The following is a 24,102-nucleotide window of genomic DNA, read 5'->3' as shown; positions in this document are numbered from 1 at the left end:
ACTTCTGAGGCTCTATAAGGCTCTGGTCAGGCCACATTTGGAGTATCCTGCGCAGTTTTGGGCCCCATATCTCAGGGAGGATACACTGTCCCTGGAGTGTGTTCAGAGGCAGTTCATGAAAATAGTCCCAGGAATGAAAAGCTTAATATATGAGGAACATTTGAAGACTCTGGGTCTATACTCAATGGAGTTTAGAATGATGAGGGGGAATCTAATTGAAACACAGAATACTGAATGGTGTGGTCACTGTGAATGTTGGGAAGATGTTTCCATTGGTGGGAGAGACCAGGCGTCTAGATTAGAGTGGTGCTGGAAAAGCACAGCAGGTCAGGCAGCATCCGAGGAGCAGGAAAATCGATATTCCTGATGAAGGGCTTTTGCCCGAAACGCCGATTTTCCTGCTCCTCGGATGCTGCCTGACCTGCTGTGCTTTTCCAGCACCACTCTAATCTAGAATCTGGTTTCCAGCATCTGCAGTCCTTGTTTTTACCTAGGAGAGACTAGGATCCAAGGGCATAGTCTTAGAGAAAAGGGAAGACCTTTTAGAATGGAGATAAAGAGAAACTTCTTCAGCCAGAGAGTGGTGAATCTACGGGATTCATTGCCACAGAAGAATGTGAAGGCCAGGTCAAGGAGTATATTTAAGACTGAGATAGGTAGGTTCTTGAATATCAAGGGGATCAAGGGTTATGGGGTTGAGAAACTTTTCAGGCATGATTGAATGGCAGAGCATACTTGATGGGCTGAATGGCCTAATTCCTGCTCCTATGTCTTATGGTCCAAACTGCAGAGGAGTGTGAGGTTATTCATTTTGATCAGAAGAATAGGAAGGTAAAATGTTTTTAAAAGACATGAAACTTGTAATGTTTGGGGACACTTGGGTGTACTCATGCAAAGAACATAAATTAGCATGCAGGTACACAAATAATTAACCTTTATTGCAAGGGTTTGAAGTATAAAGAATCCTTGCTGCAATTATACAATTGGTGATATGACCGTTATGAGCCCCAAAGAGAGAATTAACTCTCAACTTTCAAATTTCTAGTGAATGACAGAAATGCTCACATGACATGATTTCAGGTTTTAAGACTTTTGTTTTTAGATTAATCCTGAACAGTAAAATTGATCAAATACCATTTCAGTAGACTACTTATACAGAAAAGATCCACCATTTAACATTGAAATTCACCAAATTACTCCATCTACACAAATTTGACTCTTAAGGAATACAAGGAAGATGAAGGAGATTTTGTTTTTGATTAAATTGGTAAATACCAGTGCACACACTTCTGCCTGTTGATTTGAAATCCCATAAAAGCCCTCAATTTGCTATGATCCCATTGAGACAAATAACTTTTAAAAAAGAAACCCAAACCTTAGTAAATTACAGAAAATCACATGACAAGATTTCAGATTTTAATACTAACTCACTGAAACTGAAAGCAACACTGACTTCTTGATTTTCTAAGTCAGATAACACTCCCTGTACCACGCACACAGATTCCCATTGACTTTAATTTTGCTTGGTTTCTTTGATTCCACACTTGGTCCAATGCTTGATGTCAAGGGCAGTCACTCTCTCACTACACCTTTGGAATGTAGTTCTATTGCCCTGTGTTTCAACCAAGACAAAACGGAGGTCTGGGGCTAACTGGCACTGGTGGAATCAAAACTGTGATCAGTTTAATGCCGAGTACTGAAACGGATTGTAATATTGATGACTTTCCATGACTTCACTGATGATCAAGGGTAGATAAGGTTGTAACTGGGTGGGTTGGATTTGTCCTGCTTTTTGTAGATAGGACACATCTGGACAATTTTCCACATTGCCAGGTAGATTGGGATGTTTGTGGTATTTGCCAGTAGTGAGGAGAGAGAGATGGAAAGTGTAGGTTTTACAGCTTAGATAGAGGGATGAATATCTGGGAACACTGGATTGCAGTTTCATAAGCAATCACTACAAAAATTAAAGTTGATTGTTCTGTAACTGCTTTATTGAATGCGCTGGTGTTTGTTTCTCTGTGTGCTTCTCTCTTTTTGTGTTGTTCTCTCTGCTTCATTGTCTCTTTTTCAGTCTCTCAAGTGTCAGCAATTAATGTCAACCATGATACACACACACTAACATTCTCACCTCTGAATCAGTTGGTTGCAGGTTCAAGTTGCCCCCCTGAGACATGAACACAGAAATCTGACCTAATATCCCAATGCAGTGCTGAGGAAGGTGTCATTGTTTGGATGAAATTTTTAACCAAAGCCCTGCCTGCTGTCTTAGATGGCATTATTTTGAACATTAGGCAATTTATCCCTGATGCTCCGGTCAACATTTATCTCCCAGTCGACACTAAAGAAAATATTGATTGCTGCTTGTGGGACTTTCAGTGTACAGATAGTCTGCCACTTCTCATAGCACCACAATAAATACTGTTCAGAAGTGCTTTATTTGTTGGAAGGCATTTTGAACGTGAAACATTGGAGTCTTTGTGAAACAAGTTACATATTAAAAGTCTATCTTTGTAAATAATAAAACAGATAACTTGGAGGTATATATTTTCTTTCACAATTTAACTTTTGTTAAAACAAAGACGCTAATTAATTTTGGGAAAGCTACTTTATCAGCATCCCCTTGTTTACAGAGTTTCTGAAACTCCCAAATTACAATTAATGGCAGCCTTTGGGTCCAAATTTGATCATTCATTCCAAAGCATCTTATGACATCCCCAGTGTAAAATCCAACTGTTTTCTTTAATTACTGCATGGGTTAAAGCTCTATTGTTATTGAAGAATCTGCCTCATGCATTGATTATCCTTTGGATAGCATTTCCTGCAAAAATTCCAAATCTGACTGCCATCTTGAATTCCTTATAGAGATATTTAATCAAGATATTCAGACATGTTATAACAAACTTCTGGAGCAGATGGGACTTGAATCTAGACTATCTGGCCCAGAGGTAGGGACACTACCACTGCACTGCAAGGACCCAGTATCTATTTAATTTCTGAAAACAGGTGAGATCAGCTATTTCAGACTAGTATGGCCTTGAACTTCTTGTATTCAGTCTAATATACCAATTTATTCTCTTCATTCTCTGAATCATTTTATATATCTCTAATAGATCAGCTCAAATTACTTCAGTTTTTTTGTCCATTATTCAAACTTACATTACGGGGATACGCCGCATTTGTTTTGCTGCACTAACTTTATCGCCCCTTGTGTCATAGTAATTAGAATTGGTTGCAGTGCCAATGTCTGGCCATACCACTGTATTGTTGATTATGACTTCATCTGGCCTACTCTACTCTTTGCATTGGAGTTACTTTCCTCCGGTTCTTGAATTCTCTCATTTTGGTATCAAACTGAGCACAAAGAGATCCAGCCCGAGTCCTGTGGCAGGGGCAGAAGTCCAATAGGAAAGATTCAAACATCGAATTACATGATGTTTAAAACTTTTCTTCTAGAAATTGTGTGTTACTGGCAATTGGCCATCATTAATCGCCTTAGAGAAGGATGGTGAACAACCTTCTTGATAGAGTAGCAAGTGTACCCAGAGAGTTTGGGAGGGAATTTCAAGATTTTGACCCAGTGACAGTGAAGAAACAGCAATTTTTGTTTCATCTCTGGGTGGAATGGGACTTGGAAGGGAACGTGCAGTTGGTTCCTATGCACCTGTTGCTTTGTTCTTTGGGATGATGGACATCACAAGTTTGGATGTGTCATAGAATCCTTGGTATGTTAAATTCATTGGGTGAGTGGCAACTGAAGTAGGCACGTTATGTGAAAATACTTGTGGACATTTACTTCTTTTTCCCATTTTTGGACCATTAATACAATGAAGTGAACTTAAGTGGTGCTGTCATTCAGGGGTGGCATGGGGTTTCCATGGATGCAAGGAGAAGCTGTCTGGCACCTGGGGGCAGAATAAGTGGCCATTGGTGCATGGGGATGGGGTGATATCAAACAGGCAGAAGCCTACAGCACAGAGAAAAGGCCCTTTGGCCCATCAAGTCTCTGCCAGTCAAAAGCACCTATATATTCTAATCTCATTTTTCGGCACTTGGCCCAAAGAGTTGTATGCCTTGAAATGTGATGTAAATGTATTAGCTGTAACCTTGTCAATGCAAACAGTGTGTTCAGTGATGGTTTTTTTGTGTGTAGAAGTGTGTGCCAGTTAGCTTGATAAAAAACATTTTTTGCTAACTTAAGCCTGACGTCTTGTGCCAATTAAAATATTGTTGTAACTAGGAAAACAATGTTTCCATTGTGTGTTGTAGATTTAAATTTAATTGATAAATGATCATTTTAGAGGATATTGAAAAATTATTTAATACTTATTTTACACAAGTCAACAGAAATAGAGTCACAGAACATACGTACTGTGCTGTACATACAGCACGGAAACAGACCCTTTGGTCCAACTTGTCCATGCCAACCAGATATCCCAACCCAATCTAGTCCCTCCAAACCTTGCTACTAACTGGACATCAAATAAAGGGATTGCTACAATTACGAAGAATGAAAAATAAAGACCTGCTGGGTGCCCTGTTTTACAGAGATACAGCTCGACTGTGCCTTACAACCGGAGGGTTTCTCAGTTCACCGAATGAACTGCTTGGTATCCTCAGGCAAGTCAAGGGGCAACGGGATTGCCTCCTGATGCTTGGACGTGATGACTCATGCGAGTTACTGCTTGCTGGACCTAGAATATCTTACATTAAAATGCCATTCCTACTACCTGCTACGTAAGTTCACCGCCGCTATTCTGACAGCAGTTGACATCCCACCCTATGAGGAAGTGAAGAAATCATTTGACAAAGTATAAAACATTACAAAAACAGTCTTGAGACAGAATACCCCACAGCCTTGTTCATTGTAGCTGGTGACTTCAACCAGGCATACCTCAAGAAAATTGCTACCAAAATACCATCAGCATGTTTCCTGTCCCACCAGAGGTTCAAACAGCCTTGACCATTGCTATATAACCAAAGATGCCTCCTGCTCAATCCCCATCTGCATTTTGGTAAATCAGATCACAACACTGTGCTCCTGCTCCCAGCTTACAAGCAGAAAATGAAGTGTGAAGATCCAGAACAGAGAGTAGAACAGTGTTGGTCTGAGGCAGTGAAAGGGTTTCGACAGGACTCCTTCAAGTCAGTGGACTGGTCCATATTCACGATCTCAGTAGCCAATCTAAATGGGTATACCACTATCATAGGGACTCCATTAGTAAGTGTGTAGAAGACGGTGTGCCAAAGAAGTTAATCTGAATGTTTCTCAACCAGAAACCATAGATGAACTGGGTGATCCACTCCCGACTGAAGTGCAGGTCTGAGGCTTAGAAATCGGGCAACCCTGACTGATACAGGAAACCCAGGTACCTTCACAAGGCCATCAGAGACACTAAGAGGCAATACCAAAATAAGCTTAAGATCCAGACTAACTATACGGATACCCATCATTTGTGGCAAGTCTTACATGACAAGCTACAAAGTGAAGTTGAACAGAATCACAAGCAACAGCACTTTCCTAACCAATGGGCTCAATGCATTCTACACTTGGTTGGAACAGAAGATCAGTAAAAAAAAAGTCATCTATCCCATGCGTCTTGGATGCACCTGTACCCACTGTCACTGCTGCAGACATTAGATCAGTCTTCTTGAGAATGAACCCATGGAGTGTGACTGGCCCAGATGGAGTCCTTGGCTGAGCACTCAGATCCTGTGCAGACCAGCTGGTGGGAGTATTCACATCTTTAACCTCTCCTTACTATGATCTTAAATCCTCACCGCTTCAAGAAGATCACTATCACTCTTTTGCCAAAGAAAATCATGCAGCATGCCTTAATCACTACTGCCCGGTTGCTGTGACCGCCATCATTATGACGAGTTTTGAGAGGTTAGTCATGTCTCACATCAACTCTAGCCTAAAAAATTGCCTTGTTCCTTTTCAATTCATCTGCTGGTGCAACAGGTCTACAGCAGATGACATCTCCCTGGTCCTATATTCATTCCCGGAACATCTGAATAACAAGGATACCTACATCAGGCTCCTACTTATCGACTACAGTTCTGTCTTTAACACCATAATTTCAAACAAACTCAGCTCTGAACTCGAGAGTTAGGTCTCAGCTCCCCACTCTGTAACTGGATCGACTTCCAGACCAATAGACCGCAATCAGTCAAAATAGGAGACAAATACCTCCTCCAGCATAATCTTCAACACTGGTGTGCTACAAGGCTGCGTACTCAGCTCCCTGCTATTATCCTTATATACTCACGATTGTAAAGCCAAATTCTGCCCCAAGTCCATTCACAGGTTTGCTGACAACACCACCGCTGTTGGTTGGATCTCAAAACAATGACAAGACAGAGTAGAGTGAAGAGAATGAGTACTTAGTAGCACGTTGTAAAGATAACAATCTTTCCATCCATGTCAGCAAATCGAAGGAGCTGGTCATTGACTTCAGAAGTGGAATGGAGGGCACACCTTTGTCTGCATCAACAGTGCCGAGGAGGAGATGGTCAAGAGTTTCTGGGAGTGATGATCATCAACAATCTGTCCTGGTCCACCCATGTCAGTGAGAAGTTCCTACCGCCTCAGGATGGTAAGAAAATTCGACAAGTCCACAAGAACCCTTACCAATTTTTATAGATGTACCATAGAAAGTATCCTAACTGGATGGATCACAGCCTGGTGTGGCAACTGCTGTTCCCAAGATCACAAGAAACCACAAGAGTCATGAACACACCCAGTCCACCATGCAAACCAGTCTTCCATGCAGTTGGCTCCATCTATATTTCCTGCTGTCTTATGAAAACAACCAACATAATCAAAGACTCTTCCCACTCTGGTTATCCTCTCTACCAACCTCTTCCATTGGGTAAAAGATATAAAAGTTTGAACACACATATGAATTCAAGAACAGCTTCTTCTCCGCTGTTATCAGACTTCTGAATGGACCTCTGGAATTTTAATATTGATCTCTCTCTCTGCGCCTTCTCTGTAGCTGTAACACTATATTCCGCACTCTGTTCTGCTACCCTGGTGCACTTTTATGGTATGATCTGCCTGTAATGCACGCAAAACCTTTCACTCTATACTGGTGACCCCACAATTAATCAATGCCCTGAAAACCAAACAGTCACTTCTAATAAATAAATATTTTGTCCTTTAGCATCAGGAGACCCAGAGCCCTTTGAACCACTTAGTTCTGCAATCTCTCTCCACGTATATAGTCTATTGCTTTTCTGTTCTTCCAGACAAAGCGACCAAGTCCACATTTTCCCACATAATATTACATTTACTAAGTTTCTGCCCGCTTACTTGATTGTCAATATTCCCTTGCAAACTTTCTACTCCGTCTTGATAACTTATTTTTTTTAACTGTCATGGTGGAAACTACAAATTTAGCTTCATACATTTAGTTTTTTTTAGAATTATAGAATTTTACAGTACAGAAGCAGGCCATTTGATTCATTGTGTCTGGACAGATTATTATGTAATTTTAGCATTAGTACAGAGAAAAACTAGAATGCTCCAATTCTACAGTGTAATGAAGTAAGTCAAGTACACAGTTTTTAAATTTGCATTTTGGCTACAAGCACTATGGAAAAGAAAATGTTCTTGCCAACAAGGTAATACTGCTGCAGAAAAGAATAATACTTTCTCACTGCATCAGCACCTCAAATTAGATCAATTAAAAAAGGTACACAACTCACTGTGAGCAGACTTGATGAACTGAGTGTGTTCACCCAATACTTGTTCCACAGAAGTTCAAGCAGCTTCCGGTCTAAAGATGATTTAAAATAAGTAACTTCAAGGGCATAATACCTAGGCAAAAATAAATCATTCAGATTATAACATCAAACTAAAACATTTTCTTAATTATGTATAATCTGTAATAGTCTGATCAATGAATTTACAAGGGTTTCAGTTGTGAGACTAACGGTGCAAATTCTTCTTAATTCAATTGACTCAGAGCCTTTGATCTGTGGATTTTTGGAGACAGGTGTCTGACCCAAGATGTGTGTCAGGACTCCACAAATGTTCCAATATGCCAACATGCATGAAATCTGCCCAAGAAGTTTCAACCTCCAAGAAGCAATTCCCTTATCCACCAAAGGTTTCTGTAAAAGTCTTCAATTCTGAATTAAGAGTTGGAAATGTCAAGTATTTCCAATGTACTTACCTGGATAGTTACCCAAGAAATGTTAGACAGAAAAATCCTACTCTAACTCCTGAGGGAACCGCAAAACTGATCTCCACACTCAATGCATCCTCAACCCACCACACTGCCCCACCCCTGCTTACTAGGGGCACTGGGTCTAAGTCCTGAATCACCTTTCCAACAGCACTATAGGTGACTCTACACTCTAAAAGACTACAGAAGTTCAAGAAGGCAGCTCACCATCAGATTTTTCCTAAGAGCAATTAAGGTGGCCCTATCCTATGAATGAACAAAACTAAAAGGAAACCCTGAGGTGACGCAATCAGATCTGCCACGGACCTGATCCCCAATTCCCATCTCAACCCTGCTCGACTCCTTAACACCAACATCAAAACTTTTCACCAATATTGATCCTGGAACTTTAAAATACCTTGCTACAGCCAGTGCAGTAAAAACAAGGCAACTTACCCCAACACTACAGAAGTAATGGATTACACTCCGAATTTCTGGTGAAGCTGGGCTTGGAAGAGCCAACCAGAAGTGTAGAGCAGCAATAGGTACTGTGGACTGGCAATCTGATGACGGTTGTCATTTTACAGAAGATCTAGGCAATTATTTCTAATCTACTGTATTCTGGGAAGACCTGAACAGAGCAGCTGATATTGACTTCCTGAGTTTCAGGTTTTACAATGCATTTGCAATGCAATAAGCTGCTGTCGGTTTCAAATGAGTAATGCAGCAAACCTTGAAATCTTTGCAATCATCATACCAGCAGGTTCAAGAGAGCCAGAAAATACTCAAAACTAAATGAAGCACTTTTTCTGTAACCATTGCAAAGTTATCATTCATTGAAGAGCAGATGAATTTGAGACAAAAACTTCCTAGGTGGTGACTTACTGTTTGCAATGTACTCCAAAATCTTCTATTTTGTTAAGTGGAATGGTCTGGTATTCTGACGGACCTTCATCAGGTGGTTTATAACCCTAGAAAATAAGGTATATCATAGAATTTTTAAACAACACTTTTTTTAAAAATTAAAATTACCTATGTTTGAAAATGATATAAAAGTTCTCAATTTAAAGAAAAGCTAGCAACCACAATCAAAATGAACACAACTTCAGCAGTAAGAGAATGATTCAAGCTCAGTCCTTTGCCTTCTTAATTCTTTTAATTTGTCCCTTATCTGATTCGTAATTTCTATAACAGCTCCCAATTTCTATCTTTATGCCATGAATCTGTCTCCAATATTCACCCCCTGACTTTCTCCACAACCTTGCTTGCTCAATCTCTTCTCTCTATTTTCTATTTCTCTGAAGCTGATGTCTGTCTCTCTCCCTTGATTTATTCTTTAACAACGTCTGCATCTAAATTCTCATCAAAATTAACAGGGAGCATGTTGTCTACAAAGAAGAAAAAAAATCATATTTGGCCAGTTAAGAAGCAGAGGAGAACCAAAACGAATGGCTGACAGACAGAGGACACAAAAGAAGTTCATTCATTACTTTATTTCCTCTCAGTTGTTCCAATGTCTCCTGGTAAGCATTCCATTTTCCAACCCCTATAATTAAACTCATCCAAACTGTTACAAATACAAATGCAATTACATCCACCCACTCCAAATTCATCTATTACCAAAACTACTGACCTATTCTGTCTCCTGATTGAGCCTCAATTTCAAAGTTCTCAACTTAGTTTTCAAATTGCTCACCATCTCAGAGTCTGTGTTTTTCCAATTCTGGCCTCATGTATCCTTGATTTTAATCACTCCACCAAAGAGAGGTATGCCTTTAGGTACCTAGGTCCTAAACTCTGGTGCTCCCTTCCTAAAGATCCTCACGTCTCCATTTCTCTTTCCTTCAACAGAAAGCTCATTAACAGCATCTATTTGAATAGATTTTGGGTTATTCCTCTGATATCTCCTGATAAGATGCAGTGTCACATTTTGTTTGTTAACACTCCTACAAAATGCCTTGGGAGAATTTATATTGATAACATCCGTATATAAATGCAAGTTGTTGTTGCAAGGCCAGCGGTAGTGGTTGGGTGGTAAAAGACAGCGAGCAGAAATTGTAAATATCAAGACAACAACTGGGAAAAGTCTCCAAAAGTATTGATGTTGCTGAGGCTAATAGGTACCTACAATATAAAGTTTGAGATACAGAGAGAGAGAGAAAGAAACTTAAGATACTAAAGCAGGAGAGACCATCAAGGCCAAATCAAGCAATTTAGACTGCAGCAAGCATCTAAGTGACAGTTAAATTAGAAATTAAGATATTTCATGGAACAGCAGAATCAGAAGCCTGCAGGGAATCAAATTCAAAGCATTGTTCTATGGATCATTTATCTGTGCAATCGCAGTGACAACATTTATATACTGCTAGTGGGGTGGCTACAAATGCGAGACTTCTAGTTTGTGCTCCTAATACAATTTTTTCTAAAAAATAGCACAGCAGATTATTATTTCCTAGTTTACATTTATCTTGGGTTCTCTCCCATTGTTCGAAGTGATGAGTCATTGAGCCACGTGGATTTGGAAGATCTGGCATTTGATCAGCAGTTTTTGCAGATCAGCAGAGGCATAATGACTGTAAGGGCATTACAGTTAGTCTCATTATCCAACAAGACAGTGCATATCCTCGCTTGTTCATTGACATAAGATTAGATTAGATTCCCTACAATGTGGAAACAGGCCCTTCAGCCCAACAAGTCCACACCAACCCTCCGAAGAGTAACCCACCCAGACCCACTTCCCTCTGACTAATGCACCTAACACTATGGGCATTTTAGTATGGCCAATTCACCTGACCTGCACATCTTTGGCCTGTGGGAGGAAACTGGAACACCCGGTGGAAACACATGCAGACACGGGAGAATGTGCAAACTCCACATTGAATCACCCGAGGCTGGAATTGAACCTGGGACCATGGTGCTGTGAGGCAGCAGTGCTAACCACTGAGCCACCGTGCCGCCTACTGAATGTTTCATAGTTTCTTTTTACAAAGCATGACCAGGTGGGGCAAATGCAAAAGCCTATAATCACTAATGATTTCAGGAGAAGAAAATAAATCAATGTTTAAAAAAAACTAGCAGAAAAAAAGTTACCTTAGGATATGTCCTGAAAGCCCCTAGGTTTACTTTTCCAGCAGATATAGTTCTTGTAGGGTCAATCTAAAACAATAAATCTTGATCAACATAACTATATAAATTATTCTCATCAACTTAAATTATCTTTAAAAAAACAAATGAAAAATGAATAAATATTGCACATAAATAGTGTGTGTGTAACCATCTCCTAAATGTAATGCACATTATAAACCATCAATTTATTCCATCAAAATCAATTGAAATAGATACAATTATATGACCTATGAAATAATGAATTTAGAAGACTTCAAATATAATATGGAAAATTGAAAGCTCACTATCTTCTTACCCCTTCCTTAGATCTCTCCCTCTTGGTAAAATCCCATCACGTATTCAACCTACAATTCACTACAATATTTCTGCGACACTTGATTTGCTCAACCACACCCTCATTTTCATCTTTAATGCCCCAGACCCTAATAAACCACGACTTTCTTTCATGTTTTCCATTTCCCCATATCCCTTTCCCCCTAAAATCGTATTTATTTGACAACATGGTTATGACTTAGCTGTTTGCTGCCAGATTTGCATCTTTAAATGCAAATATAACCCTTGGATGATTTATTGCAAGTTACCTACTTAAAACCCTCTTATGTCTCCTTCACCCTCACGTCAAATAGATGCAAGGAACCCACAGACTACTTTGACATGAAGATAAAGTCTTCTGATCAGCTGACACTTCTCTCCCTTGTACTTATCCACTTCACTAAGCTTCTTCTACAGTTCCCTGCTGCCCTTATATTGAACTCACAGCTTTCTAAATTTTTCCTTCATTGCTCTACATTCCAATGCATCTTCCCCATGAGACATCATCTGCTCCTTCAACTGTATTCCCATTAAACTGCTAAGCGCTCAACTCCCAGTCTTAATCTCTGTGCTAACAGATATTGCTAACAGTTCTGTCTCTTTAGGTGCTGCTCCTCTCTGCTCCAAACTTTTTAACACCATTCTTCACAAAAAGCTAACCCTTAAGCCCATCATCCTTCTAAATTATTGACCCAGCAATCTCCCATTTCTCTCCAAAGAACTTGGAATACACTCCAATGCCCATTTTTCCTGGAATTCCATGTTTGAGTTCCTCAAGTCAGATTCCTGACCTGTTAAAGCAATGAAATAAATGGTAAAAATAATGACTGCAGATGCTGTATTCCTGATGAAGGTCTTTTGCCCAAAACGTCGATTTTCCTGCTCCTTGGATGCTGCCTGAACTGCTGTGCTTTTCCAGCACCACTCTACTCCAGAACTTGAAAATCATAAATGACAGCCTTGCTAGTTGTGAAAAAGGAAAACGTTCCCTCATCATTGTTCTCAACCTGCTACAGACGTTGACCACACGAGCCTCCCAGACATCACTCCAGCTATATGGAAATGCAATTGCTGGGCTTCATTCTTAACTATCTTGTTGTTGTCAGTGTAACACTTGCAGTCATTTCACCCGATTTCTATTATTTTCCTCCTGTTCCTGAAGGATTTATTCTTTGCTCCCCATTTCTTATTCATATGCAAACCTTTGGCGATATAATGCGTAATCATAGCTGTACTCCCAAATACGCTGATGACATCTAACATTAACTTTACCACCATCACCTTGCACAACACCTTCTCTATTGCTGAATTATCAGGCTGATTTTCCAACATTCATTACTGGATGAACAGAAATTTCTTCCATTGCTGGAAAGTCATTGTTTTGATCTTGTAAATGGAAATACAGCAATTAAAAAGGTACATTCGACAGCCAAGGACACAAATGCAGAATTATTCTGAGCACTAATAATAGGAAACCCATGAGGAGTAAAACAAGACAATGAAATGCATGGTTTGAGTCAAGATACAGGAGGAAGAAATGATCGGTTAGGATTAGGATTAGATCTACAGTAGGTATATCCTGGGCAGAAGGACCCCATCTGGGTGGAATTGATATCTTCACTGCCGAATTAAGTCATGTGGTGGAGAAATGTTTTACATTGTTAGGACAACTTTGGTATGGGAAGAGTGAGTCGTGGAAAAAAACAATGAGAAAGAAGAAAGAAAGTAAAAACAGCCAGAGAAAAATTAAGGAAAGCCAGTGAAGAAAAAATAGAATTAAACCCTGAGTAAGACTGCTATGAACAGGTAGTTTTAAATCTGTACATTTTGCGAATACAATTGGTTAGTCAAAGGCACCCATTACTTTTGGGGTGTACAATAACATTCACACACATTATTTAGGTTATAGCAAGGACCAAAAATTAAATATTCCTGGTTTCAGAATGAGAGAAACAAAGAAGTTGAAAACAAAACAGATAATATACTAAAAAGGAAATAAATAAAGTAGAGGAATAGGAGAACTCTTTGAGAATATGTGCAGGTATAATGAGCTAAATATGTTTTCTTGCGATAATTTTATATAGGTAAAGTTAAATATTGAATATTTCAAGATTACATAAGTTAAACTGAACAAACAAAAGTCCAGTTACAGCTTAAGTGATCAATGTGAGCCATGAGTTGTTAGGAAAATCAAGCCATTCTGAAGCCAGTGAATATGATATGTAATTCACTCCTCATTTTGAAATTGTATACTTCAATATTTAGGGGGAAAAAAATGTCAACATTTATAGTGTACGTACCACAACTGCTACAAATGGTTCCTGAAACTGTTGATTTAACATCTGAGTACTAACATCGATTCCTGAAAGCCAGCATCCATAACCTGGGTGACTGTGATACCAGCCAATTGCATTTTCAAGACGACCAACCTAAGGCAATTGGAAAATAAAATTAAATACGGACAAAATTTGAAAAGCAAGAATAAAGTTTAGAAAGCAAACCTAAAAATAGAAAAAAACCCACAAATTTGGTTTTCAACTGAATATGCCTCACAACAATACAAACAAAAATGTTGAGAACATTTTTTTAAAAAGAGGCAACCATAAAAATTGCAGTTGCTATAATTTGAAACAAAAAAAAGCTTTGTAAAAGATGCACTAGGATTTCAGATGTAGATTTCCAATTAAAACAAGATAAACATTGTACAGCTTAAATATAAACTCAATTCTCACAACAGAAGCTGTGGTGCTTTTAATAAATTCAAATTCAACTGTACTGCCTTATAAAATAGTGATATGATCCATTGTTGCCATTTCCAAAATTCCTAAATGATGACAGTAGGCTTGAATCAGGTGGTGAGTGTGATTGGATGATGAAGCTCAACTAATATTTGCAGCTGATAGCAAATTATTCTTGGCTTTATAACTGTTCCTGTACTTCAGTTCACTCAACTCCAATAATCACATGCAGCAGTTTCTTCACATCATACTCCTGGAATGACTAAGGAACATGCATTGTGAAAACTCTTCTTGCCTTTTTTTTGAATCAATGTTATTTGCTGTAATTCTTTCTAATTGATTTTCACAATTTGGTTCCAATAGGACTTCACAATTTTAGAAGACATTGCTTAAGCCAAAGATATTTTAGCTCATCAGTAATTATCAAAGCTGAATAGCACCATCTGCTGGCTTACCAAAGCACCTTCTCTTTCTGCTTGAGAAAGAAAAGAAATTCTTGAACTAAGTTTGATCTACCATTAAATTCCTAGCATGCTGAGTTTATGGATGCATTTCTAGTTGTACATGAGATGTATACCAAATACCTTTAGGTATATCACCACCACAGTTTAAATAGAACTCAAGGTTTGTTAGGTACAACCTACCGTTCTCAAAACAGTGTTGACTATCCCTCATCAATTTATTTCTTTCGAGATGATTTTAAATCCTATCTCCTATAACCTCTTCCAACGCTTTATCCACAACCAGAGTAAGGCTCACTAGTCTATAATTACAGGGGTTGTCCATACTTCCCTTCTTGAACAAGGGGACAACATTTGCTATCCTCCAGTATTCTGGCACTATTCCTGTAGACAATGATTTGGAGATGCCGGTGTTGGACTGGGGTGTACAAAGTTAAAAATCATACAAAACCAGGTTATAGCCCATCAGGTTTAATTGGAAGCACTAGCTTTTGGAGTGGTGCTCCCTAGCTTCCCAGAGAATCCTAGGATAAATCCCATCTGGCTCAGGGATTTATCTATATTTACACTTTCCAGAATTGTTAACATCCTTCTTACGAACCTCAATCCCATCTAGTCATATAGCCTGTATCTCAGTATTCTCCTCGACAACATTGTCATTTTCCAGTGTGAATACTGACAAAAAATATTCATTTACTGCTTCTCCTACCTCCTCGAACACCACACACAACTTCCTACTACTATCCTTGAAAGGCCCTAATCTTACTTTGGTCATTCTTTAATTTCTGATATACGTATAGAAACCTTTTGTGGTTTTCTTGATCTCATGTCCCCTCCTGACTGTTATTAGTTTTCTCTTTAGGTCTTTCCTGGCTAATTTGTAACTCTCAAGCACCCTTACTGATCCTTCACATCTCATCTTTACATAAGTCTTCTTCTTCCTCCATGACAAGAGATTCAAATTCCTTATTAAACCACAGCTTCCTCACTCAACCACTGCCGCCCTGCCTGACCAGTACATACTTATCATGGACATGCAGTAGCTGTTCCATGAGTAAGCTCCACATTTCAATCGTGTCCGTCCCCTGCAGTTTCCTTCCCTATCTTATGCATCCTAAATCTTGCCTAATCACATCATAATTGCCTTTCCCCAGCTGTTCCCTGCAATGTATACCTATCCCTTTCCATTACTAAAGTAAACATAACCGAATTGTGATCACTATCACCAAAGTGCTCACCCACCTCCAAATCTAACATCTAGCTGGGTTCATTACCCAATACTAAATCCAAGATGGTCTCACCTTTTGTTGGCCTGTCCACACTGTGTGTCAGGGAATCCTCCTGCACACATTGGACAAAAACTGACACATCTAAAGTACTCGAATTATAGCATTTCCAGACAATATTTGGAAAGTTAAAGACCTCATAACAACTATCCTGTTACTCTCGCTCCTATCCAGAATCATCCTTGCAATTCTTTCCTCTAAATCAGTGGAACGTTGGCAGCCTATAGAAAATTCCCAAGTGTGACCTCTCCTTTCCTATTTCTAACCTCAGCCCATCCTACCTCAGTGGACAAATCCTCATTAAACATCCTTTCGGCCACCGTAACGCTGTCCTTGACTAACAATGTCACACTATCCCCTCTCTTATAATCTTCTCTGTTCTTACTGAAACATTTAAACCCTGGAACCTGCAAAAACCATTCCTGTCCCTGCTCCATCCATGTCTCCAAAATGGCCACATCAAAGTCCCAGGTACCAAACCATTTTGCAAGGTCACCCACCTTATTCCGGATGCTCCTGGTGTTGAAGTAGACACACATTAAACCAGCTTCCTGCCTGCTGGTATACTCTTGTGACCTTGAAACCTTATTTATGATCTCACTACTCTTAACCTCCTGTACACTGGAGCTACTACTCATGTTCCTTTCCCCCTGTTGAATTAGTTTAAACCCTTCCGAAGAGCATTAGCAAATTTCCCCCCAGGTTATTAGTACTCCTCTGGTTCAGGTGTAGACCACCCTGTTTGTAGAGGTCCTAGTCCAGAAAGAGCCCCAATTATCCAGAAATACAAATCCGTCCCTTCTGCACCATCCCTGTAGCTCTCTCTTCCTGTTTCTCACCTTGTTAGCATGTGGCAAGAGTAACAAACCAGAGCTCAGTTGGTTCTAGCTCGAAGCTTCAACCTAGCTCCCTGAATTTCTGCCTGACATCCCCATCCTTTTTCCTACCTATGTCATTCGTGCCTATGTGGACCACAACTTGGGCTGCTCCCTCCCCCCACCACCCCTTAAGGATTCCAAAAACACGATTCGAGACATTGTGAACTCCGACACCTGGGAGGCAACATACCAACTATGAGTCTCTCTCGTTCCCACAGAATCTCCCTAACTATGGAGTTCCTAATGACTAATGCTCTGCTCCTCTCCCCCTTCCTTTTTCATCAACGGGGACAGACTCTATGCCAGAAACCTGTACCCCATGGCTTAACCCAGTAAGCTCCCCACCTCCCCCACAACAGTATTCAAAAATGGTAGACTTGTTGAGGGGAACTGCCACAGGGGATCCCTGCACTGCCTGCCCCTGACTGTAATCCACCTACCTTCTTCTTTTACCTGAGGTGTGACTACCTCTTTGTAACTCTTCTCAATAACCCCCTCAGCCACGTGAATGATCCAAACTTCACCCAGCTCCAGCTCCAATTACCTAATGCGGTCTCAGAGGAGCTGAAGTTGGGTGCACTTCCCACAGGTGAAGTCAGCAGGGACACTAGTGGTGACTCTTACCTCCCATATTCTACATTTAAATGCCCTAACCTCCATTCCCACTGTCTTAAATTTCCAAAGGGACTATTGAGAAAAAACAACTAGTAACTTACCAATCTGGCAGAAAGAACCTTTGTTTGGTTAAAAGAGGTGAATGGGTAGGGGAAACTACCTAAGTAGTGTTTTGGGTAATGCAACCATCCAAATATATTACTTCACTTACTCAGCAGTCCCTTGTCTACTCCTGTTCAGTGTGCCCTCCTCCTATTCCGGAGGTAAGGTTTTAAAGTAGTCACAGGACTGAGCAGACTTTGTTAAGTCCATACATGCATCTTTCAGAAGAGTGAACACCTTTAAGTAAATCCATCAATTATGAGATTAAAGATCATTTAATGGTTAAATGCAACCAGGCAAATATGAGTTTTTTGTTTGTGTTTCAAACTCTTACTTTGGTATAGATATTTCAGAGAGAGAAAAAAAATTAATTCTATAAAAATTTTGGAAGAGATTTGCAAGAAGCCAGTGACCAGATTAGCAGAGTGACGTGCTCACATGAGCAAGTGCCAATAAAAATATAAACAGAGGAAACTTGTATCTTCAGAATTGGAAAAAGTTTGCAATTATCATGACAAAAACATAATTACAGAAATTTGTATACACAGTTTAAAAGTTTACACTAAAGCATAGACAGTTACTCAAGTTACAAAAAATAGTTTTAAAAGACCTGGAAATAAACAACTTTTTTGCATTAGCAACATATTCTTGAACTGTACCGTTTGACTACCAGCACTCTAAGAAACTGGAATAATTTTGGAAGTTGAAAAAAAAACTGTAAAATTATTTAACATACCTGTTTAGCATTCTCTATATAGGCAGCCATATATTCATATGCAGCAGCCTGAGCATTGACTCTTGTTTCTGTCCCTTCCACAGGGAGAGCAAAACTGTCCATTATGATCATTGTTTCACCATCCACTTTACCCAACATTAAGCCCATCACTTCTAGATTTCCACCTGACCTGGCATGCATCACCATCTTCAAAAGTGCAAGAGCTGAGATTTTGCAGTATTTGAAGTAATGATGACTAAAAAGAATATATTACAATAATTAAAAAAATATAGCATTTTGCCTTGTTGCTACAGTCATAAGATTAATACATTTACACTAAAATCTTAGAAATTTAAATATCAATGGACAGAAAACAACATCTTAAATCATGCAATATACATAAAAGTTGCCAATATCATTCAGGATATGAAATCTATAAAAATTATTGCTAACATGAAAAACAATAAAACATGTCTTATTTATTATGTAGATAAACTATATATTAGCAAGGTCCTGCAAATAGCTATTTACAGGGACAGTTTTTGATAGTGCTGGTGAAGGGAAAAACAACGACAACTGGGAGAACTCGCTGCTCTTCCTTCTTCATGCACATTGGACAGATGGATGGGAAATAAGTTAACTTCTCAAACAATGCTAAACTCCTTCAGTACTACAATGAAAAAAAAAATTGTACTTTAGTCCATGGGGTAGGGGTGGGGTGAGCACAGACAGTGTTATCCGATACAATAGCTATTAGCAATCAGTCATTGCTTGGTGGCAAGGACTCTGGCATCACAATTAGAAGAAAATGGTTTCACATCACAGAACATAAATTACTAGATGAGGCATTAAAACGGTCCATCTTCCTTTCAGGAGGGTGTGAAAGATCCCTCGGTAATATACCAGTGCAGGAATGTTCCTCTCACATTTATCCATCGATCAACATAGAAAAGTAGATCATCCAGTTTTTTGGATTATGATTTTTTGTGAACTTGCTGCGTGCAAACAAACTGCATGCATAAGAAGAATGATTACACTTTAAAAAGTGCTTCAACAACGGTAGCATACTTTGGGGAATGCTGAAGTCATGAATATCATTGAATGAATGCAATCTTTCTTTCTTACGCTATGTGTGATTGAAAATAACTAATCAGGTAAATTGTCTGACTTTCAAGTTCAAAGTGTGCATATAACTGTTATACGTTGGTTCACTGGTTTAAAAAAATAGCCAGTGCAATCCTTGTGCAACTGGAATGATTTACCTCCCTGGTTACTGAATGATGGACAATGTAAATATGTTATCAAACAGTATTTCTTACTGTGAAAAATTGACTGTCGAAGTTTGTGAAAAGGGAATATGATTGCAGAGTCATTACTGCAATAATCTTACGTTTTCTTATTCAGTTGAGTTCAAGTAAATGACATAAAAACAGCATTTCCTCTGCAGCTGGATGAGGGACGTAGGAAAAGAAATAGGCATTCAGCATGTTGAGCTTGACCTGCCATTCAACATGATCACAACTGATCAAACACTTCAACACCACTCTATCCCAATAACCCTCGTGTCAAATATTTATCAATCTTTACTGTAAATATATTCAAAGACTGAGCCTCTGCAGCCCAAAATTCCAAAAGATTCACAAACACTCTGATTAAAGAATTTCTCCCAAATTTCATCTTATTTTTAAATTGTACCTGGCTCTAGATTCCCTAATCAGGGAAAAATGATAGGTGCAGCTATCATGTCTATCACTTTAAGATTATAATGGGATCACTACTCACTGAAGTATCGAAGAATGAGAAGAGTCCCCACCTGTTTAGCCTTTGTTTATAAGACAATCTCTCCAAACCATGGATCATCTGAGTGAATCTTCTTCAAACTATCTCAAATGAAACAATATCTTTCCTTAGATAAGGGGACCAAAATTGCTCACAGTACTCCAGATTGGTCTCACCAGCACCTTTTGTGTGTGCAGTAAAGCTTCCCTATTCTCACACTCTAAAACCCATTAGCCTTCCTGATTACCTGCTGCACCAGTGGGCTACCTTTCTGTATTTCATGCACAAATACCCTTGTCCCTTTAGGTTATAGATTTCTGCAGCGTTTCTCCTTTTAAATACACAGTCCTTTTGTTCTTCTTTCCAAAATTAACAACTTCACATTTTACTATATCATTCTCCATTTGTCAACTTTTTACCTACTTAATTAACTCTTAATACCTCTCTGTAAACTGTTTGTATTCCCTTCACTAAAACTAAGTGGAAAAGCAAGTAAAGTTGTTTGCAAGTTTGGCTCAACTCAAAGTGTCAGACAGCATGGAAACAGACTCTTGTATGACGAACAGTTCACAGAATTGAGAGTTTTCCAGAACAAGATGTCAGGAAACCAATTTAGCTGGGCTGAACCCCGGTTCTTTTCCAGAGCCCCACAAATATTTTGCCTTCAGATACTAGTCAAATTCAATGTGAAATATCTAATCAAATCTGCTTTCACCACACTGTCAAGCAGTACATTCCAGATCACAACCACTGAATGAGTAAAACCTTTATCTCATGTCATCATTGCTCCTTTTGTCAATCAATTGTGTCCTGTGGTTCTCAACCCTTTCTACAATATTAAAATTTCTCATTATCTTGTTATTTCATTATTGAGCCCTGTTATCAAATCTAATCAAAGCAAGATGGGATACACTGACAGGCTGGTTAGAAAGTATAATCAAAGTCTTTGGATGAGGTTTGCTATTCAGCACCAAGACAGAAATAAATGTGTTCACTCAGGATTGTCTCTCTTTGGAATTCTCCACCCAGATGGACGCTAGTAATCATATGGTGAATATATATGGTTAAGACTAGTCAATTTCTGTGCAGTTTTGTAATCAGTGGAAAGAGATATCATGCCTGTAAGTAGAGTTGTTGCACAAGGTGACCTATGATCTTATAGAACAGGTTTGAAGGGCAGAACAGCTGGCCTGTCTTATGCTCCTGTATGTCTTTTATTGGCTACTAAGAATAACCAGACACTTGCAGAGCACTAAAGTCAGTCTGGCAGAATCTGTGGAGAGGAGAAAGTGAGGACTGCAGATGCTGGAGATCAGAGCTGAAAATGTGTTGCTGGAAAAGCGCAGCAGGTCAGGCAGCATCCAAGGAGCAGGAGAATCGACGTTTCGGACACGAGCCCTTCTTCAGGAATGAGAGCTCATGCCCGAAACGTCGATTCTCCTGCTCCTTGGATGCTGCCTGACCTGCTGCGCTTTTCCAGCAACACATTTTCAGTATCTGTGGAGAGAAAGCAACGTCAATCATGTTTCGCATCCACGCTGAACTCCGAACACTGACTCTATGCCCTCTCTCCACGGTAGCTGCCCAGGGCCTGCTGAGTTTCTCCAGCTACCTCTGTTTCAGATTTCCAGCATCTGCAGTACTTTTGCTAAAGTCGGGCCTTGACGGAAAAGTCTGGGGCGTTTACTTTTAATACTGCACAACAGGGAGGTGTTAAAATTACAAATGGTGATTACAAGCAAACAACTTTGTATTAGATATTTACCCCCAAAGCACTTTCTGACAACGTTGCTACTAACGACTGACTGGGCTTGCTGCTTTTGGACATAATTGTTGTGTATAAAGGGTCTCAGTCACTGCTCCTCTGACTCTGTCACAGACTTACTCTTTAGTCCAGGGTTTCGCCGCCAGGATTTCTTGCTGTTGCTTTTTGTCGTATTTGTAGATTTCGTCGATGCTCTGAACTTCCTGCATGTTATTCGCCAGCTCCCAGGTCTTCTGCGCGACGTTACCACTCGCGCCGGCCATCTTCTCCCTTACCCCTCCCTCCCCCTCCTGCCCGGTTTGAAGGTTCACCTCCAAATACCGAGCGAGCTCTTCAGCGGCCTCAGGCCTCGGCCTAGGCCCAGGCCCTCTCCCAGCGGCGACACCACCCACTACCCTGACCCCCCCCCACCCCCCGGGGCAGCAAAATCAGCCTCGGACCAAAACAACCCAAGCGAGTTAATTTGCAAATGTTGTTAGAGCGCCGTGTTCCGATTTTATTTTGTCCAGCAGCAGGTTCGGAGTAACTGGATATTTCTGTCTGTGTCCGTCAGCGAGTGAACCGCCCTCTACAGGCGGAGAGCGGAATAACCGACGGGCGGTGTGACTGTGACGATCAGCTGACACACTCAATGCAGCAGCTCAGGTTGATGTGGTCCCCTCCACAATTTTCATGGATAAGTTACACTGCTCCGGTGAACCTGAGGGATTCACCACCCCTTGAGTGCAGCGGATGCCGCGCATTCGATAAACTTAAGGAGGAGATTGATTTAAAAATTATCTGTCGTAGGTTGAAGAGTTAAAGGGTTGGGTCCGGGAGTCCAGAACCAGGGGGCATAGAGTCGTAGATGTGTAAAGCACGGAAACAGACCCTTCGGTCCAACCCGTCCATGCCAACCAGATATCCCAACCCAATCGAGTCCTACCTGCCAGCACCCGGCCCATATCCCTCCAAACCCTTCCTATTCATACACCCATCCAACTGCCTCTTAAGTGTTGCAATTGTACCAGCCTCCACCACAACCTCTGGCAGCTCATTCCAAACAAATACCACCCTCTGCATGAAAAAGTTGCCCCTTAGGTCTCTTTTATATCTTTTCCCTAAACCTACATCCTCTAGTTCTGGACTCCCCCACCACAGGGAAAAGACTTTGCCTATTTACCCTATCCATGCCCCTCATAATTTTGTAAACCTCTATAAACCTCAGCCTCCAACACTCCAGGGAAAACAGCCCCAGCCTGTTCAGCCTCTCCCTGTAGCTCAGATCCTCCAACCCTGGCAACATCCTTGTAAATTTTTTCTGAACCCTTTCAAGTTTCACAACATCTTTCCGATAGGAAGGAGACCAGAATTGCATGCAATATTCCACCTCCCAACTCCTGTACTCAATACTCTGACTAATAAAGGAAAGCATACTAAACGCCTTCTTCACTATCCTATCTACCTGCGACCCCACTTTCAAGGAGCTATGAACCTCCAAGGTCTCTTTGTTCAGCAACACTCCCTAGGACCTTACCATTGTTAGAAACAAGTTTAATAAAATTTAGACGAGACCACCAAAACAGGAAACAAGACAATTTATTCTACGATCTTGCAAGAAAGGGCATCAAATGCAGAAGCAAATGAGCAATGAACATTCAAACTAGTACACAGTTATACTTTTGAACTGCATGAGGTCACCTCTCCCGACTCTTACATTACCCAATCTTTCTTATTGTACAAAGTTAAAAATCACACAACACCAGGTTATAGTCCAACAGGTTTAATTGGAAGCACACTAGCTTTCAGAGCGATGCTCCAAATCATTTCTTATTGTATTCTACCACTACCCAGCCGCGCTCCGCCCTTATTGCCTCCTTTTCTCCAAGTTGGCAACCTTTCCCTCTGTAAGTGCTGACATAAGGCTAAACTTGTATCTTGATGTTCTTTTACTTTGCTTGTAACATCTTCTATTGTTCATAGATACATTCCATTCTTGAACATACGTTTTAACAATGTATCTTTTCATGCTTGGTTTATGCGTTTCAGCTGTCTCAGCTATTTTGCTGAGACTATTATTTAAAAGAATTATTTGCTTTAATAATTCTGCGCTAAAGTTAGTATTTAATTATCCACAATTATTCATTAAAGATAAAGATACATTTCCCTAAT

General features: G+C 40.0%; 1 protein-coding gene across 1 annotated transcript in view; it reads right to left on the bottom strand.

Moving 5' to 3' along the window:
- Positions 1-22,324, bottom strand: part of cops5 (COP9 signalosome subunit 5) — a 29,278-nt gene extending 6,954 nt beyond the window's left edge. The window contains exons 1-6 of the mRNA XM_072571491.1: positions 22,072-22,324; positions 18,429-18,663; positions 13,913-14,041; positions 11,265-11,330; positions 9,060-9,145; positions 7,714-7,825 (exon numbers count right to left, since the gene is read on the bottom strand). Of these exons, the coding sequence (XP_072427592.1) occupies positions 7,714-7,825; positions 9,060-9,145; positions 11,265-11,330; positions 13,913-14,041; positions 18,429-18,663; positions 22,072-22,214 (771 nt within the window). The 5' untranslated portion in view covers positions 22,215-22,324. The remainder of the gene's footprint in view (positions 1-7,713; positions 7,826-9,059; positions 9,146-11,264; positions 11,331-13,912; positions 14,042-18,428; positions 18,664-22,071) is intronic.
- Positions 22,325-24,102: the final 1,778 nt, after the last annotated feature.

The sequence above is a fragment of the Chiloscyllium punctatum genome, chromosome 5 (genome assembly GCF_047496795.1).
Source record: "Chiloscyllium punctatum isolate Juve2018m chromosome 5, sChiPun1.3, whole genome shotgun sequence".
In the NCBI taxonomy this organism is placed as follows: Eukaryota; Metazoa; Chordata; class Chondrichthyes; order Orectolobiformes; family Hemiscylliidae; genus Chiloscyllium; species Chiloscyllium punctatum.
Note: the sequence above shows the minus strand (reverse complement) of the source record. Positions and strands in the feature narration are given on the sequence as shown.